General features: G+C 44.8%; 1 protein-coding gene across 2 annotated transcripts in view; it reads right to left on the bottom strand.

The window, feature by feature from the left end:
- The window catches only part of MSRA (methionine sulfoxide reductase A), a 472177-nt gene that overhangs the window by 137976 nt on the left and 314881 nt on the right, over positions 1-19320 (bottom strand). For both annotated transcript variants that reach the window (XM_006028148.3, XM_025209513.1), the window contains one exon: positions 4366-4472. In XM_006028148.3, the coding sequence (XP_006028210.1) occupies positions 4366-4472 (107 nt within the window). The remainder of the gene's footprint in view (positions 1-4365; positions 4473-19320) is intronic.

The following is a 19320-nucleotide window of genomic DNA, read 5'->3' as shown; positions in this document are numbered from 1 at the left end:
GCTCCCCACCGCTTCTGCTGGCTGGTGCTGACCCGGCCAGGCTCCTCCCATCCCCAGCAGCACGTGGGGAGCCAGCTTCAGCCGCATGCTGCTCTGGATGGGACGGACCCGGCTGGGTCAGCACCAGCCAGGAAAAGCGGCATGCAGCTGAAGCCGCCCTTCCGCGGTCCTCATCACGTCTCCCACTGCGCTGCCCCTGCTGGGCTCCGGGATCCCCCAGCGGGTCAGGGCCCGCCCCGGCGAGGTTTCTCACAGCTCTGTGCCCGGCCCTTGGGCCAAATCCTGCTCCGTTTACAGGTGCGGGGCCTGAGTGCCCTGCCGGGCCCTTGCACGGACTCCACGCTCCACATGTGCGGCCGCACTTCCCTTCTGCGCCGGCCCCAGCGGCTCCTTGCCTCCCTGCGCTGGAATGCCCAGGCATTTGCGTGGTGTCAGGTGTGGCCCCAAAACTTTAGCTAAAGGAAAACCGCGGCCCCTCCTTGACCTTGGAGGTGTGTGGCAAAGGGGAGAAGAGTTTCTGGCAGGAAAGGTGGTGGAGTGAAATAGATGTTTCCAAGGAAGGATTTGATATATGTTGTTGGGTACAATGAATGAATTGTAGTGGGATGCCTTCCCTCCACTGGGGATGCTCACACATTGCACAGCCAGAAATAATGCTAATGTCTTCACTAGGACTCTAAAGCACGGGGCAACTGGACTGATGGGCTGGGCCATTAACGGCTCTGTGACGCTTGCATAATTGTCTGAGAACTCCAGCTTACTTGCTGAGATCCAGGAAATGAGTCGTTTAGAGGGAGAGTTTTGAACTGGTTAGACCCATTTCATTGTCACTTCCTGCAACTTCATTGGTGTCAAAGGTCATGTGGCATCACTTCCTGATGTGATACCACTCCCTATGAGGTCTTTGAATATGGCTCGCCAACCCACTGGGTGATAAAAAGTTCGTGATCTGGCCCCACATTCAAAAACGTTGGACAACCCTGTTTTAGAGGAAGGTAGAAGATACCAGCACCATGGTCAAAACTGTTTTGACCATGTCTTCACCATGGAGGAAGTTTCTTTCTGTCCCCCATGAGTTTATCGCATGCCTTATGTCCTGAAGCAGGAGGATTTAATCCCCAATAGAAGCAAATTGTTTTCCCTTAATGTAACAAAATGGCAGTGGTCCCCTGAAAAACACCCAAGAATCATCAAATCATAGAAAATGAGAGTTGGAAGGGACCTCACAAGGTCATCTAGTACACCCCCCTGCTCCAAGCAGCATGCTCCCCAAGTATACCTTCCTCCCTCCCCATAGAAATCCATTATTCTTTTCAAAGTCCTTGGCTTTTTTTTTAAGTTAACTAAATCCAAGCACTCTGGCTGGTTATTAGGATACTAATGAATAAGCCACCTTTGCTTTTTTATTCAGTTACATTGCCAGGAAACCAGTAGTCTCACTGATACATAGACTTCTGTTACTACTTAAAGCACTCGTTTTTACCCTCCAGGACATGGTATAAATCAGTAGTTATCTTGCAGCAATGGAGTATTGTGATATACACATAGTTTACCGCCCTGCGCAAGATACATAGAGCTGCATCATCTGAGATGCGTAAGAGCAGCCTCAAGCCCTGTTTAAGATGTGTTATGGATACCGTAATAAGGAACTTCATTATATGTGTTTGCCTGAAAGTGCAATACAAATCAGTTAAAAGGTCCTTGAAAAATATTTGCTTAGGTCCTTACTCTCTCTCAACGCAGAGTTTTGCTACAACTACCATGCTACTGTAGATGACATTTCCTTCTGTAACTACAGTTCATATTGAGCATCTATGGTATTTAGTCATATGGTTTTTAAGTCTCCTATCTAGTGCAGAACCAAAAAAAAACACAACCTATGCATGATATCATCTTTTTGCTCCTGGCTAATTATATAAGTTAATCAATGATATACAATTTCCAAACGATGCAACTTCAAAATAGGTAGACTATAATCCTCCATTAGAAAATTGTGCAGTACAAATGACAGGCAGTGCCTCTAGCATATAAGCATTTGGATTTTCATGTCCAGTTGGTATCACTAATGACAAAATAGGGTCAGCTGTTTTCTGCTCTCTTTTGCTAACGTTAGCTGTATCTTACTGCATTGTGGCTTACAGCTCTCAGTGTACTTTTCCAAAGCGGTGACAATTTGGGAGTGGAATGGGCCCACAATAAAGCGATGAGCGTATGACATTCTGTTAAGTAAATTATGAAGAAGGAACCTTCCCAAATCACAGATCAACATAGATAATCACAGACAGATAAACGCCGAAAGGACTGAGATTTACGGCTGGATGCACATGAGGTCATGTTGCTAGTCACCATTTACAAATTGCTTACCTGCGTATTCGAATTGCTAGTCACCCTTGGACAACTTCATATGCAAAGTAGTCACATGACCGCATGCACATTTTTGTGCACGAAAAGTTTGCATGTGTGGTTACAGAAATCAGACTTGATACAGACAGCTCAGCGCTTACACCAATGGTTCTCAACCTTATTCAATTCAAAGCCCCTGCAGCAAAAGGCCAGCTCATACCTTTTTTGACAATGGAAAAATAATAGAGCATTTCTGTTGTGAAGAACTCAGAAAGGCCAGAACAGGTCAGAATGTTTTTGACACGTTGGATTTCTATTTGCAACCTCTGGGTTTATCTTGTGAATCACGTGTAGGTGTTTGCACACCTAACAGTGCCAATATTGTGCATCACCTCAAATGGGAATCACTGATCTTCACCTTCACATCTCAACTGTCATGTATTTCTGGTCTGTCTATTTTTTATTCCTTAACATTGTCAGATCCTTTGGTGGGTGAGCCGAATTCAGACTTACCTATCAGCATCCAACTTCATCATAGCTAGGGTCTCTTCAGTACAATTATGCTGGAGTAAGTGCTCTGTTTATTTGAAGCTACAAGAAGCGCTATTCTCTTGCAAGCTAATCTGCAAAATAGCACTGAAGTCAAATATGCTTTTCATTTCCTAATGATCTATTAAAGGGATTTTCACATTCACATCTACAGCATCTGGTACTGGTCACTGTCCAAAATAGAGTACTGAACCGGCTAGATCTGGTAGCCATTTTTCTGTTCCTACCATCATTAGAAGCTAGATTACCTAGCCAGAGATGTTGCATAATGCAGCACATGCTCTGACAGTAGGAAAAAGCTAGCAACAAACTGTATGGGATAAAGGAAAGTGAGAGGAAGAAAAGCAGAATATTGCCATGATTCAAGAATGAAGCCCTCTAGCATCGCTCAGTGCACCTGGATTCTGAAGCTAGCATTCATATTGCCGGTCAGGTCAGCTCTGCAAAATGAACTTCACTCAGGGAATAACATTTTCACACAGATTTTCTTGATCTTGGAAAACTGTCATCCCTTCAAATGACCGGTGACAAGGCTGTTAAGACCCTTTGTGTTCTGATAACCTGATAACAAAGAGAGATTTCAAAACTTTCTCACAAGTTTGTCACGTGTTTGTTTGTTCCAGAAAGCGTGCCTCCAGGAGAATGAACAATCCCAGCAAACTAGAGAGATTTTGCCACCAAATGCATGCATATATCCTTGCATTTAAAAAAAAATAGGATTGCTTAAAGATTGCACTTACCCCGTTACACAGGGTAATAAAAATCCTAAAAAATAGGATTGCACTTACCCCGTTACACAGACATTATCAAAGTATCTTATTTTGCAAAGTAATCTCTTAGCAGACACTGTTTCTGCTGCCTTTAGATAACCTGAGTCCCTGTAGTATATCTCTTGTGGCAGAAAAGAAACAGAACCCTTTTGTAATACTTCAACTGGTCCAGTTAACAAACAGTGCTGAAAAGGCCGTCTACCTCTGACACAAAAGAGGGCCTCCTGTGCTGCCTACAGTCAATGTAGACAGTCTCCCCAAGTCACTGGATGGACTGCATGTCTCCCTCAGCTCACTGCCAGTTGTGGACCAGACAGAGACATTTTACAGGTCAAAAAACAGAGATGAGTCTGGACTGTGCACTTCCCCTCATGCCCAAAGTTCATGAAGGTTCGCATCCGAGATTCTGGTTTGACCCATTATAAGAAGACTTCAACTGCAAAGCAGAGATTGGACTAGCTTTACGGTCCCAGTAGCTTCACGGTCCTGGGATTGGAATAACTTTTTCTCAGCACAGTCCTCAGATTTACAAATCTGGTTACAGCAATTTAAAATAAATGCAACCTAAGACGGATGATGAAAGGGTCAGCAACAGTAGCAGTAGACAGAAAACACAGAGAACAAACTGACTTGCTGTGCATCATGCCAACTTCCTTTCAGCTCTGATCATGCATACAGTAATTCATGTCCTATCCAATATTACCTTTTGATAATCCTCTTTAGATCTCAGAGCAGCTTCCATCTGTTCCTGAGAGAAGGTGTAGATGGCCGAGCGATACTGTGTGCCAAAGTCATTACCCTGCCGCATTCCTGGGGAGAGAAAAAACACACTGGGCTATTAAGATCATACTTCATATCGGGTTTGATTGTAGTGTGAATAGTCAATAGCCCTGATTTTTGGAGCAGGCTCTGTACATCTGGAAGAGCCAGCTCTGTATAAGCCAACAGTCTCATATGTATCTACACAGCTGATTATTTTTAGCAAGTTCATACCTCCTTTGAGTTAAGTAGACGTGGAATGATTCCTCTCTGATCTCTCCATTTAAATGACACACAAATGAAATGTGAACATTTTATATTTGGGTGAATTGCATGGCAGTCAAATACAGAAATAAAGCCTTAATAGATCTCCAACTTGATATTTTGCGTGCGTGTGCGCCCTATGGTTCATTTCATAGTAAGCAAGATATCCCTAAAATACTTTTTTTCACCACGCAAACATTTAAAAATCTCTTGCTGTTAGGCATGTCCAAATATTTCCCTGTAATGCAGAATTAAATCTGGCTGAAGGAAAAGTTTCCCAGTGCATTGAAAAGTGCTGGCAACTTCTCCTTATTTAACAAATGATGAGGTTCCTAGTTTAAAAAAAAAGTGTCTACTGCTGAGTTCTGGCTGCAGCTGGCTCACTACTCCACCTGGATGCACTAGAGGTGGGAGTAACTCTTTGGAAACCAGGGATGTAGGAAGTGGGTTGAGCGTTCCCTGCAAGGAACCCAAAGAGAAAGCATGGCTGAATTTGTGTTTCACAGAAAGTTTCTTTTGGGAATGAACAATCCAGGATAGGTGGAGCTCCTACAACTAGCTTAGACTTTCTTTCAGAGCAGGTTGGAAAAGGGCATCTCATATGAATTGATCCGTAGATGTTAGGGGCTGGAAGGGACCTCTCAAGATCATTAGGTCCAGCTCCCTCCGCGCTTGGGCAGGAAAAACTGCCGGGGTCATATGACCCCAGCAAAGTGAGCGTCCAGACATCTCCTGCGAGAGCGTCTTTGCAATCCACAGACATTGATCATGATGGCATACAGGATTAAGTACCCACTGATGCGGCTCAGTAGTAGAATCCTTGCTTCCATGTGGGAGACCCGGGTTCGACTGCCAGACATGCATATAACTGCAGCCACCAAGGCACCAGATGTCCAGACTTGGACTGGCGTTTGGATTGTGTTTCGATGGCCTAAAGAGGGAAGAAAAGTCTGGGGAGCCTCCAGTCCTCTATATTCCTGCCTAGACATATGCATTGATGGTCCTGGCGACCTCTCACCATGATCCAGAAAGATCAGCGGTTGCCTACTACTACAGAATAATGTCTCGTGGCCAATCCTGGGTGTAGATTTTCAGCCCTTGCCTGGATTCAGCCTACAGAAGATTTGATACTCTAAACACTGAACTATAAGCTATGGGGTGAGAGCAATGCAGGATTTTAGTTTTGGTGATCATAACGGTCTCTTCTAGCCTTGACATCTCTGAACTCAACTTGTCCTATTACACTACATGCTGGCTTAGGCAGGGGCCCCTCCTGAACAGGAAATATTACTATGGCTAGCCAGAAGCTTTGCAATATGACCAGTTACCTGTTGAGATCTGGGCTAAAACGATCTTCTTTATTTAAATTACAAGTAAAAAAGAAAATAGATTTTTACCAAAAGTCTCCAGAGGTGGCAAACTAATGAATTATCTAACTGTGCTACTTGCACCACATGATGCTAAGGTATGAATATCGATTTTGTGTAGCTAAACATACATCTATCAAGTGTTGCTGCTGCTGTTGTCATTATTTTTAATATATTTTAGATGTGCAACCTCTGTTGTCAGAGTGCAGCGCTGATATTTTTTAAGCCCTCAGGCAACTATTACTTGTTGAAATTCGCTAATCCAATGAGTAACAAATGAGGCAAGAAATTCAATTTACTAAACAACTGCTGTAGGAGGACTGATCTTAATAATCCTGGCTTGGCTTAAAAGTGTTTATTTGGGTGGGTGGGTGTGCACCTGCATGGGCGTGCGTGTCTGCATGGGTGCATGTGCAGATGTCTGTAGGTGTGGATGTCTGTGTGTCTGTGCGGGTGCATGTGTATGTGTGTCTGTGTGTCTGTGCAGGCACATGTGTACATGTGTCTGTGTGCCTGTGCGGGAACATGTGTACATGTGTCTGTGCAGGCGCATGTGTACATGCGTCTGTGTGCCTGTGCAGGAACATGTGTACATGTGTCTGTGCAGGCGCATGTGTACATGTGTCTGTGTGCCTGTGTGGCTGCATGCATGCAGGTCTGTGTGCACGTGTGGGTGGTTGGTCATGTGTCTGTGTGGGTGCATGCATGTACATACACATAAATATATGTACATTTATTAAACCAACGCAGGCTTTAGGTAGAACACACGCATGTGTATAGCCACATGTGCATGCACACATGCAGACACACACGCACACTAAAATAAAACCTAATATCAGCTTTAAAAAAGAAAAAGTCCACAATGGCATCTGTGCTTAACCCCGCTTCCTTTCTGGAAGGGCAGTTTAAATACTTTGTCTTTTATGGTACTGTACATTTTTCATTTAATATAATATATTATCATATATTGTAAGGCTTCAGATAGGAGTTAAAAATATGGACAATTAATAGAAATGTGAACTCTGTTGGAAGAAGCCTTGTAGGTAACTCAAAAGCAGTTCTTATTTTAGTCTTTCAATACTATTGCCATTGATTCTAGCAATGCAATATTTCTCACCTCTTACAGCCCAAAAAAGGGTTTTTTGTTATGACAATGGGCCAGAATCTGACTCTAATTTCACTAAAGACTATTCAGTTATTATAAAGTTGCAGTGGTAGGAACAAAGTCAGACAGGCCCAAGGTCTGTACATGGCAGAAAACCACTTTTCAGTGAAAGATAATTAAATGTAGGAAGAAAGAAATGCCCCTTCTACCACCCATAATGGGGTAGATAAGAGATAGGATGAGAGAGAGAAGACAAGACCTAAGGTATTCTAAGGAGCAACTACAACACAGATAAAAACATGGCACAACATCTTCTGGGGAAATTAAAACACATCACCCCACATTCCTCAGGCATATTTAACCGATCCCTGGAGCACATGAAGATCTCTCGGCACCAACATAGAAATCATACAGAAGTAGGGCTGGAAGGGACCTCAAGAGATCATCTAGTCCAACCTGATGAAGTAGGAAAGGTCTTGTGTCCCATACAGGATTGGACCTGTAATCTTGGCATCCACCCCTTCGAGAAAGATATACAATCATGCTCATTCCCAGCACTAAATAACTTGTCTCTCTGGCTCCTTCAGTAAGAAGCCCCTTGACACCCCGGGAAGGGGGTGGAGGGACTTGGAGAACAGCCCCTTCGAGATACCATCCCAAACCCCTTTGTCTGAGACTTTTGCAAACAAAAGCAGACCTGGGCCAGCCACAGGCAACCCAAGCTTCCCGTCTGCCTTAATGAACAGGATCACTCAGAAGTTCTGTCTCAGGTGTTAATCAAGGAGTGGCTAATCTGCCATAGACTTTAAAACACCTGCCTTGCCTGCAGGGTCTCAACAAGCACCGTCTACCCCATTCGGGCGAGGACTGGAAGTCATAAAACTTTGCTGTGCTACATAACACGTAGCTGGAATCAGAGCGCAGACCTCCCTGACCCAATTTGTGTCAACTAAGCTGTAAGGAAATCAGTTCATTTCTAAAATGTAGCAGCATGTCAGGGGGAAGCCTTGGTCCAAAACAAATCATGGCAGATTGGAGCTTATTGAATTTGTTGGTAAAACAGAATAATGCAACAAGGGGAAAAGAAGGAAGAAAAAACCCGTCACTGTGTACTGTATTGTTCTGATTATAAGGAATCCCACATTTGCAGGTTCAGTGTTAGGAAAACCAGATTTTGGCCCAAATATAAATGGATAACCATAGCTGTAGCCCTGGAACCACTATTGCCCTCACTAAATCACACAGTAGATTCAAACAGGCTAAGGACAGAAGTCATACATAAACCAGTATAAGTGATCAGAAACTGGGTTAAACCTGTAACAGAATAGAAGTTCAGTGCACATAAACCAGTTTCAAAATGGCTGAAACTGGTTTAAGATAAACCTGGTTGAACTTAGTATCTGACTCAACTGATTTAGGTCAAACTGGTTTATGAAACTTCTGTCCCAGACCGCAATGAAGGAAAAGAAACACAGGGCTAAATGCATGAAAAATAAAATTTAAAGAAAATGCTCAAGGCTCATTATAGTCGTCAGCCTAAAATTGCATGTCAGCAGATAGCCTAACAAACATTTTTTGTTGACCAGAAAACTGTTTAAAGGTTTAAAGCAGTCCTGGTCCTGGTATCAGGGGCTCAAAATCCAAATCTTACTGATTTGAGGGATGTGGGGAAGGAGAAGTGGGTGGCTCTATTTGCACTATTGCTATGTGCATGTATCAGCACTTCTGAAGTGTATCCGACTCTGCATGGTTTCCTGCCCATCCACCTCATAGACTGGGTCCTGGCTCTATGGCTCCAGTGGTGACCCTGTCATATGGATGGCTCCAGAGCTGGGACCCAATGCTTCCCAGCCCCTGCAGAGGAACCAGAGGTCTGGACACCTTAACCTGACACCGAAATGTTAGGGCTTCTGAGATCCTGGCTTCATGATGAAGGATTCATTCATCACAGACCAAGAAGATCCTGGGAAAATGTCAAGTGGGGGTGATCTGGGCCACCCAGTGTGGTCGTTCACCATGCAAAGTAAGCCCACTGCTGCCATACCTGACCAGATGACCTGGTATGGCACCTTTAGTAACCACGCTGGATGGCTCCTAAGAGTGCCATGCAGTATCATCTGCTCTGTACAATGGTACCATACTGTTCAGATTACAGGTTAACCCTGTACATAATATCTGGGTGTGTTTGGAGCGGAAAAAAGGTCTACTTATAATTGGAACAAGACAGTATTTATGAGCTCCCCCTCAAGCTTCAGTGCCTCGCTTTAAAGAAAGACTTGGGAATCCACCATCCTTCTGTGGTTCCCCGGACACAAACCACCTGCTGCAAATGCCTCTCCAGCCTGACGACAGCAACCACTCTGCCTCTGCCTAGCTGCCAGGTCATTCCACCAAAATCAACACCAGGAAACCAGATGTGTGCCTGTGGACTCTATTCCTTAGAAAACTAGAATAAGACACAGATGACTATCGGCCTGCTAAAAGACACAATTGCAGGTGATTCATCCAGCGTACCTTACAGCACACAAAAATATTGCTGGGAAACTCAGGACATGTATAACAGGGTTAAACGGATTATTGACCATGATCCTTGACTCATCTGGCTATGAATCCTGACGCTTGACAGGAAACTTTTGGTTACTGGTTCCCTAGTAGGATTTGCTATCAATAGGTATGTTGGCAGCACGTAGGGGGTGCACACCGGTGCACGCACACCCTCTGAGATTGGCCGTGCACCCCTGGAAGCGCTAGTCGTGAAACTGGAAGAGCCAGTGGACGTGCACTTCGGGTTTCACTACTGGTGGTTCTGCGCTCGATGATCAGCCACTGGGGGACATCCCCCGCTCTGTGATCGGCCATGGAGGACCCCCTCCCCCCTGCCCCATGTAGGTGATCTGGTGCCCCCCCCAGACTCGGGAGGCACCAGTCACCCATGAATAGGTACATAAATAAATCAAATCCTCATTGTCTTATATATGTATGCGTCCTCTAGATGTTCTCGTCACCTCAAACCATAGCCGTGAACAAATGGCAATTCAGGGAGCAGCTCCTGGTGGCCTGCAGAGAAAACGTCACGTAGTACCGTTCTTCCTTCTTGTATGCAACGGGTCTATTTGCATTAAGATGCAAGTCAGACCTTTCCTATGCAAGTAATTGCTATAGTTGTCACAAAGAGGCTGTAAGATTGTGAATGAGAGGGGAAGTATTCAAACATAATTTCTCTGTGAAGATGTGATCAAGGCCAAGAACAAGAATTGAGAACCAGGGCTAGTTGCAGTACCATCAGAACGCAGTCTAGGGAAGGGGACATGCTCTCCTGCAGAGGGTGTGTAGAAACAAGGCAGGGACTGAAAAGCCTTTCTGACTGATGTTTAAATAGGAATGTAAAACCTGCTGCTGAGGGTGATGAAAGAGAAGCAAAGAAGTCTGGATCTAGACAGAGAGATCAAGGCCTAAAAATAAAACCAAGAGGTCCAAGAGGCATATAAAGGTCCCTGCATGGCTGTTTTGTTAAGGGAAGGAAAGAACTACATCAAAAAGTGTTCATAGTACTATAGGAAAGTAGGGCAAGAAGGGACCTCATGAGGTCATCTAGACCACCCCCTGCTCAAAGCAGGATCATCCCAGTGAACTGTCGGTCTAACCTGCTCTTGCCTTCTTGAAGTGTGGGGCTCAGGACTCCAGGTGAAGTCTTGCCAGTGCCAAATAGAGTGGAAGAGTCTCTTCTTCCCCTGATTTTCAGGTGACACCCCTGTTACTACAACCCCGGATGCTGTTGGCTTTTTTTTTTTTTTTTTTTTTGCAACAAGAGCACGCTGTTGGCTCATATTCAGCTTATGGTCTGTAGTAACCCCCCCCCCAGTCCTTCTCTGAAGTACTACAGACATTCTGGAAGGCAGGGCTAGGATCCAGAATGACCTGGATAGACTGGAGAACTGGTCTGCAAACAATCAGACCTTGATGAAATTCAAAAAGGACAAGTGCCAAGTCCTGCACTTGGAATAAAATACTGCATATAATTACACATTATGCAGAATGATGCATTATAGTTGTGCACACAAATACAACCCGGAGAAAGAAACATTTGACCTACATTGATCAATTCAAGTTGCTGAGGCCTAGCAATGTTCTTTCCATCAAGGTCCTGTCTGAGTTGGCAACCTTATTTTAAAATTATTTTAATAGAAAGAATTCTTGCAAAGGTGCAAACTAATTTTATCTAACAAAATGAGGTATTATCGTCTTTATATATATATATAGAGAGAGAGAGAGAGATAATGGAGATATATATATATAATGGAGATATATATATATAATGGAGATAGATAGATAGATAGATAGATAGATAGATAGATATAATGGAACAGGAAACATCATGGAACATGAAGCAAGTGTTATGTGATAGGAGGGAGTTTCACATTACAGCTGGGATAAATAATCTCCAATACTGACCTCTGACAAGCAAGAGCCAAGAGCTACAAAGATCGCTGGGATTCTTTCTGACTTCAGGGAACCAAAATCTGATGCATCTCTTGAAGTAGGACCTGTTGTTTTTTTCTCCTATCCCTGAGAAGCAAACACTACTGAGAGCCAAGCTGGATTTGTGCTTCAGTTTTCCTGCTAATTTCTTTTCTCTGTGTGTGTATGTGTCCACATGCATGTAGGAGTTGTTGATTTGATTATACTTTAGATAACTAAGGCAAAGAAGCACCATGTGAACCTGAAGGCCAGCAGCTCCACTCACAGAATCACGGAAAATGAGGGTTGAAGGGACCTCAGGAGGTCACATCTAGTCCAACCCCCTGCTCCAAGCAGGACCAGCCCCAACGACATCATCCCAGTCAAGACTGTGTTTAGCCACATCTGCAAAACCTCCAAAGATGGAAAGTCCAACACCTCTCTGGGGAGCCTGTCCCAGTGCTTCACCACCCACCTAGTGAGAAAATTCTTCCTAATATCCAACCTCAACTTCCCTTGCTGCAGCTTGAGCCCATTGCTCCTTGTTTCGCCATCTGCCCCCACTGAGAACAATCTAGCCCCATCCTCTTTCAAATCTACCTTCAAGTTCTTGAAATTGAAACTGGTAGTAATAGAAACCCCATATTTCCACCAATATCAGTGAAACTGTGCTTCCTTATAGCAGCTGAAGATCTGGCCAAATTAAGAACAGTTATTGGAGGGTCCGTCTATGCTACAGACTGCTGTGTAGTGCAGAGATCCCCTTGCTGTCACCAAACCAACTAGCTAGGTCTCAGTAGCAGTCTAGCCACAGCAGTGCAGCTCTAAGGACAAACTAACTCACCCTAATAACCCTGCAGTATAGAGCTATCCAGGAACACATTCACAGCATCAGCAATGGTTCACAATTAGGGGCAAAGAGGATTGACATTGCTCATTTTAAATAACCCAGTGGAATAGGGGGGCTGTGTTTCTGAAGGACCAGGGAGCCCCAATCCTGGAAGCCATCAATTAAGGAACTGATTGACAGGAAGAACAGCTGACACTGTGTCAGAAAGCCATTAAATTTGTTATCCATCAGTGTTGAACTTGTTAGGTACTGGCTCCTTGGGCTCCTGCCCTGACTGTGCAGCTGGCTCTCCTGATGGGCATGGCCTTGCAGCTGCACATTCTGCAGCCGGCCACCACTTCTTTCCCAATGGGTAGACTGTGTCTCCGTGGCATTTCCAGATACAAATGAGTGGCCTGTGTAGAAGGCTGGTCAAACTGAAAGGCAGCAAGGCCCAGGTCTCCAGGCATAGGATTAGGACTAAAGCAATGCAGCAAGTCAAAAAGCAGGAGCCAAGAACCAGCCAAGTGTCAGGTCCTGGAGGTGAACAGCCAGGACACAAGTTGGGCATCCGGAGCTAGAGAAAGAAACCAAGATACAAACTGCAGATCTGGAGAGGAGCCTGAACCCATAACTGCAGGCTTTCATATTGCCGAGCCACAGAGATGAGTCGATGCTATCCTAAGTACTGTAGCAGCTACCCCTGGCTACAGAAAGTGGCATGCCTCAACCCGACTGGCCAAATGGGCTCCTGCTGACCTTTGGCGTGCATAGCAATAAAGCAGAAAATGCTGGTGTTGCACTGGCTTCTTGGCAACTTCAAGGATTTCTTTCACAAGTCCAACCCTCTCTTGCGATTGGGAAGCAATACTCATGCAACATCCGTATCTACTCCCCAATAAAAGAGGGTAATGGCATCATTCTTCAATCATTTGATTCTCAAAGGATCCCAAGCATAATAGAGACAAATGACTCAGGTCTGTTACTCTCTTCATTGTGGCTCTGTGAAACTTTAAAGGGCAGTTCGTAGCTCTTACTTTGATCATAAAAATTTCTCTGTGATTTATAGAGTTTTCTGTAGCTGTCACGTATTGCCTTATCCTCGCAGAAACCTGATATATCGATCAGTCATTTTCCCTTCCCCAATCAATGTCTGCTGAGTTAAGACTAATAAAACTCCTTCCTTCAGCTCATCATATCATTATTTAGTAAAAATCATTTGCAACGTGTCACCCTGACTTGATATCATCACTCACTATAATGATTACAGCTACACAGGTTAAAAGTTGCCAAGGGAAAGTAAAACTCTGAATAGCTGATTATTAAAGGAGAAAAATGGTAATGGAAGAGGAGTTAGCTTATGATGTGGACTGCGAGGTCTTGATGATCTTCAAGTTCTGGGGTGCAAGGAGGCTGTATGGATGCTAGGTAGGTCAGTGGTTTTTAGATAGGAAGGACCTCTCTCTAGACTTGAGGCATGTCTCGGAAAATGCCAGCTCTTAGCGTTCAGTCGTTTTTTGACCGTGGTGGGGGAAAATAGAGCCGTTTTTCTGTTGCAAAGAACTCAGAAAGACTGCAACAGGGCAGAGTGTTTTTAACACTGTGGATTCCTGTTTGAAATCTCTGGTTTATCTTGTGAATCGTATTAGCACTGTTAAGCGTGCAAATATGATGTGGCACCCCTTGACAACCCTTGACAAGATCTCAAGGTTGAGAATCACTGAAGTAGCTTCTTCAGGACGTAGCAGTATATTAATGAGCCGCTACATATTTAAACAGGCCTCTTTCACCATCAACGTTGCGCAAGGCTCCGGAGCTTTCACTCCGTATTTCTTCCGGTGCCAAGGAACAAGATACAGAGCAACAATTTAGCTCAGGAAAAAGAGAAACGTTACTCCGTTTCACCCTTGTAATACCGGGTTCTGGAGACATTTCCCAACTCAAGACATAGTTCTCCATTTCCTTGCCCGGCTGGTAGCCATTTACATCCATGTGAAATGAAAGCAGTGCCTGCATGGAGCTCTTCTCTGGTGCTGCGGGAATAGCATCAACCATTACACAAAATGTGAATCAGTAAAGAATCAGGCCCTTATATCCCACAGCACTGGAGAGTGCTATGTCCTGTATTACATCCAGTTTATGTTCAGTATTAGGTCCCACACTTCAAGAAAGACATGGAGAAATTCAAAAGAATCCAACAGAGAGCAACAAAAATAGAAGAGATCTAGGCAACATGATTTATGAGAAAAGGTTGAAGCACTGGGATTATTTAATCTGGAGGACAGAAGACTGAAGGGGGATTTGATCATAGTTTTCAAATATGTGAAGGGTGGTTATAAAGAGGATGGTGAAAGACTGTTTTCTGTGGCTGCAGGGGACAGGACAAGACATAACAGTCTTAAATTGCACCCAGGGAAATTTAGGTTTGCTATTAGGGAGAACTTGCTCACTGCGAGGGGGGTTAAGTATTGGGATGAAGTACCTAGAGAGGTTGTGAAATCTTCCTCCTCGCAAGGTTTTAGGAACAGATTAGATGAACAGTTGTCTTGAATGCTTTCAGCAGGGACAATTCTCCCTTGTGCAGGCGGGGTTGGACTAGATGACCTTCTCACATCCTTTCCAGCCCTACTTTTCTGTGATTCTAGGACTCAGTCTAGTGTCGGTAGAGAGTTCAGCGAGAGTGCAAATGAGTACCTTTTCTTTGTTTAATTTAGCAAACAAATGCTCAGTTGTTTTAAAGACACAGTTTAGTTGCAAACAGCCCATAACTTCAAAACTGAGTGCTTTTGCACGAGTGCTGTCCAGACAGTTGATTAAGAAAGAAGGCTTCTGATGGAATACACTAGCAAGAACACTGTTGCCTGAGATAGCCACCTCCCCGCCGTAAACCAGTGCTGAGGATGATAGGCAATGAAAGCAATTCCTGTACAAAATACCAATTGCCATTTTAACATAATAGAGCTTGTGGTCCGTTACCTCTTTGCTGAAAGCCTGGATGTGGGTGGATCAAGACAGGGGAGACTGCATTCTGGTTAAGGTTTGTCGCAATTTTTGTCAAGGTGCATTTTTCAGATGAAGCAGACTGTTCCTGAACTGGGCTTTTACTGGTTTCTTATTGCTGTTTACTTTTTCTTGTCTCTCTTGACTATTTAGTTACTTTTAGCTCGCTGTCTTGAGAAACGATGCCAACAGCTTATGGGTTTTACAGTAGCATAACTGGGGGGAAGGAGGGAGAAAAGGGGCACCCTCGCCTGGCGCTGACCTGTGGGGAGTGGTTCAGAAATAAAGAAGTTGCCGCTGGCAGCCACATGTTCACGATCGCAAACCAGTTCTGCTTTACTCCAGGTGTCCAGCTATGTCCCTTCACTGTTGGGTTTTAGGACCAGATCCAGTAAAAGATTTTGGCACCTGTAGGTTATGGGTTGCCAGGCCTAGCTAGGAGGCAACTGAACACAGCTGGAAACCAAAGCCCAGCAATAGACACCCATACTCCTTAGACAGTTTCTGGGGAGAGTTAAGTGCCTCAAAAGAGTCAATTCACAAATACCTACACACTCAGCAAGGAGCTGCCTGGAGCTCACCAATAAGAAATGTTAAGCACAAGAGTGTGCCTGAAGTCCTGTGCCCCTCCAGAACTTAGATACCTCTCCAGCAGCATCCATATCCCAGAAATCAATCTTGAGGAGTGATACCTATAATGATTCTTTGAAAGAACCAAACAAGGCCCAGTGTTTTCCTTTCAAAAGGCCACTGGTAGTGGTAGAGTGGTAGTGGTAGTGTGGTAGTGGTAGTGGTAGTGTGGTAGTGGTAGCGGTAGTGGTAGTGTGGTAGTGGTAGTGGTAGTGGTAGTGTGGTAGTGGTAGTGACGCCAGGACTCAACTTTCATTAAATCGCCTAGTGGTAGTGTGGTAGTGGTAGCGGTAGTGGGTAGTGGTAGTGGGTAGTGGTAGTGGTAGTGTGGTAGTGGTAGTGGAAGTGACGCCAGGACTCAACTTTCATTAAATCGCCTCATTGTTAGAGGAGATGCCCAGAAAGCTGGAGAGCCAGGCTCTAGTTTCATCTACCACTTACAAAAACTTAAAAACAAGGTTGGGTGGTGGCACTCTCCACCCGTGCTTTTCTGGGCCACTGGACTGAAGGGAATGCAAGATTCACCAGGCCAGGAAAAGAGACAGCAGGAAAAAGGGAGCCTGACTAGCCTAGTGAATGGGGCACTTGGCTTGAAGGAGGGAGTCTGGGTTATGGTCCCTAAATATAATTTATATATTAGCTTAAAAAGGACTCGAGTTCTTTAAGAAATAAAAGTGTCGTATAAAGGTGATATATAGTGATAGTAATTGCCAACTGTGTCATAGTTTAATCTATCATCCAAATTACGATCGCCATCGCATCAGTGTAGGTGGTGGGTTTTATTTAGTCGGCTTTTTCTGGAGTTATTTTGCATTCATAACCTTGTGCCTGAGCCCAAAGGAACACTAAAGGAATTCTAAAAGCCTTAATGGGGACCAGAAAAAACTAGCCTATCTTCTGGTGAATGAGAGCCGTTTCAGCCCCCTAGTCAGCTGGCAAGGGATCCTGCATCATTGCAGACCTGCCTTGTTCCTCAACCACAAGCATGCGTCTCAGGTGTCCCTCATTTCATTACTATGTTATGTGTGTGACGATTACCTATGTGACACTTCACAAAAATATAGTCGGAGGCCAACCCTGTTCCAAAGACTTTAAAAACAGACAGTGCAAAAAAAAAAATGGTCAGAGGAAGAACCAAGGCACAGAGAGGTGAAGTGACAAGGTCACAATGGCAGGTCACTGGAAGAGTTATCAATAAAACCCATACGCCTGATTCCCAGCATAATCTATACTAGACGGTGGGCATTGAGGCTGCTCTGATGCGCTGTGCATACCGTGCATCAGAGCAGACTCAATTAATCAAGTCTGATGGGGTGTGGTAATTACCGTGCTCCAGCAGACTGTAGCACCACGTGTCTCCACACTGACAAATGGCACTTTAACTAAAGCTCCTTTGACTAAAGCTCATTTAACTAAAGCGGCCCCACCGTGATTTTTCAGTGTGGGGACACTGGTACACGTGACGCCCCAGGCGCTTTCATTAGAGCAGCTCTAATTAAAGCGGCTCCCCCCCGCCACTCCCAGAGCATGTCTATAAGCGCCCAGTGCTGCCTTCATTTAGACCCAGCATTAGCTCCATTCCACCTAAAATTCATGTTCCTAAGGGCCTGGTTAAATATTAATTTTAGGTGGCTCCTGGAACTCTTAACCCCTGGATGATCTACACATTAACACCTGAAACTAGTTTTAAGCACATGTTAGACAGCTTAAAGTGATGTAATTCCAGGGCAAGTTTCTCTCTGATCCATGTTCCCCAACTCATGTTCCTTTAGTGTGTGGCCACTCTCTACAGATGGACCCCCCCCAAGCTGCAGTCCTCCAGCATCCCAGGATGCAGTGTCTCCTTCCCAACTTTCCTGTTCTGTGTGGACAAACTTTCCACCCCCTAAACTCTACTGCCCAGGGAGCAGTTCTGGCACCAAGCCAACGCCTCTGCCTGCCCTGGGGATGTGACTATCCCACCCCCATGGGTGCAACCCTGTGCCCCATGCCCATATCAGCTAGCCAGGTCGCAAGGCACAGAGGGGTCCAGGAGTAGGGTCTTGGGGGTGGGGGAGAACAAGGCAAGGGACTGGATTGGGTCCCTTTGAGCTGGGGCTTCCTTCCCAGGGCAGGGGCAGTAGCCCCCCTGCAAAACACATTCCCTCGCCCCTCCCAGCTCCCAGACACCCTGGGAAGCATGACCAGCACCCCCAACACCCGAATCCCTAATCCCAATTTATTAAAACATGAGTCCTTCTTTAATTTATTTCCTCTTTGTTTCTTTTTAAATTTTTTTTTCTTTTGTTTTATCGTTCAGTGGCTGACTTCCTTCATTGCACCACCCTTCTCCCACCCCTATTTCCCTTCCACCTCCCATTCCATTACCCACCCCCATTAACTCTCCACCTCCAAGCTTCATGTTTCTCCCCTCCACCTCAACCCAGCTCTCACCGCCCCCCACCTAGAGCAGGGATAGAAACAGCTCTGTGATGGCAAAGCACAGCTGTAGCTCCTAGTCTGGCCCCTGCTTGCCAGCCCTCTAGCGACAAGCCACAGCTGTGCCAGTGGGAGACAGTCAGGGAAGGGTTTTAGCCTTAAGGTGCGACTGCTCCAAACTCAAGCAGACGCTGACACTGGTCCGTGTGTGAGCAGTCCAAAGTGCAACATGTAACAAGGCCCTGAGATCAATGTTATAGGAGTACTTCCAATCAGGAAAGGACTCCCATAGCATTTTAAGTGTCCTGCGTGAATAATTTCTTCTGTCCCTCATTTGTATCTTTGCCAACACAATGTGCCCCATTTGCACATGGCAGGTTGATATATAATGAATCCATAATCTTAATCTTGAATACATAATGTTTCGCCCTCCATCTTCATGCTGTCTCTTGCAACAGGAAGGTACTTCCTGAACCAATTTGTACTTTATTCTTCCCTCCACCTATTCCTTCATGTCCCTCTTGAACCCAGGTGCCCACAAGAAATCAAACAAGTGATACCTGTGTAAGGGGAGATCGTTCTAAAGTTACATTTTTAATGATCAAGTAATACTCAAACTTAGCCTCTGCAACCACACAAACCTACTGTTGCGGTCTACTCCCTCTTCCTTCTCTTCTATTGTTTGTCTCAATACATCTCTATCATGTCCTGAATAACATTAGGCAGGGGTTGTGTTTTGGTATAGATTCATAGATTCATAGATGTTAGGGTCAGAAGGGACCTCAGTAGATCATCAAGTCCAACCCCCTGCTCTGGGCAGGAAAGAGT

The sequence above is a fragment of the Alligator sinensis genome, unplaced genomic scaffold, assembly GCF_000455745.1.
Source record: "Alligator sinensis unplaced genomic scaffold, ASM45574v1 scaffold393_1, whole genome shotgun sequence".
Lineage (NCBI taxonomy): Eukaryota > Metazoa > Chordata > Crocodylia > Alligatoridae > Alligator > Alligator sinensis.
This window is presented reverse-complemented; position numbering and strand designations above follow the sequence as displayed.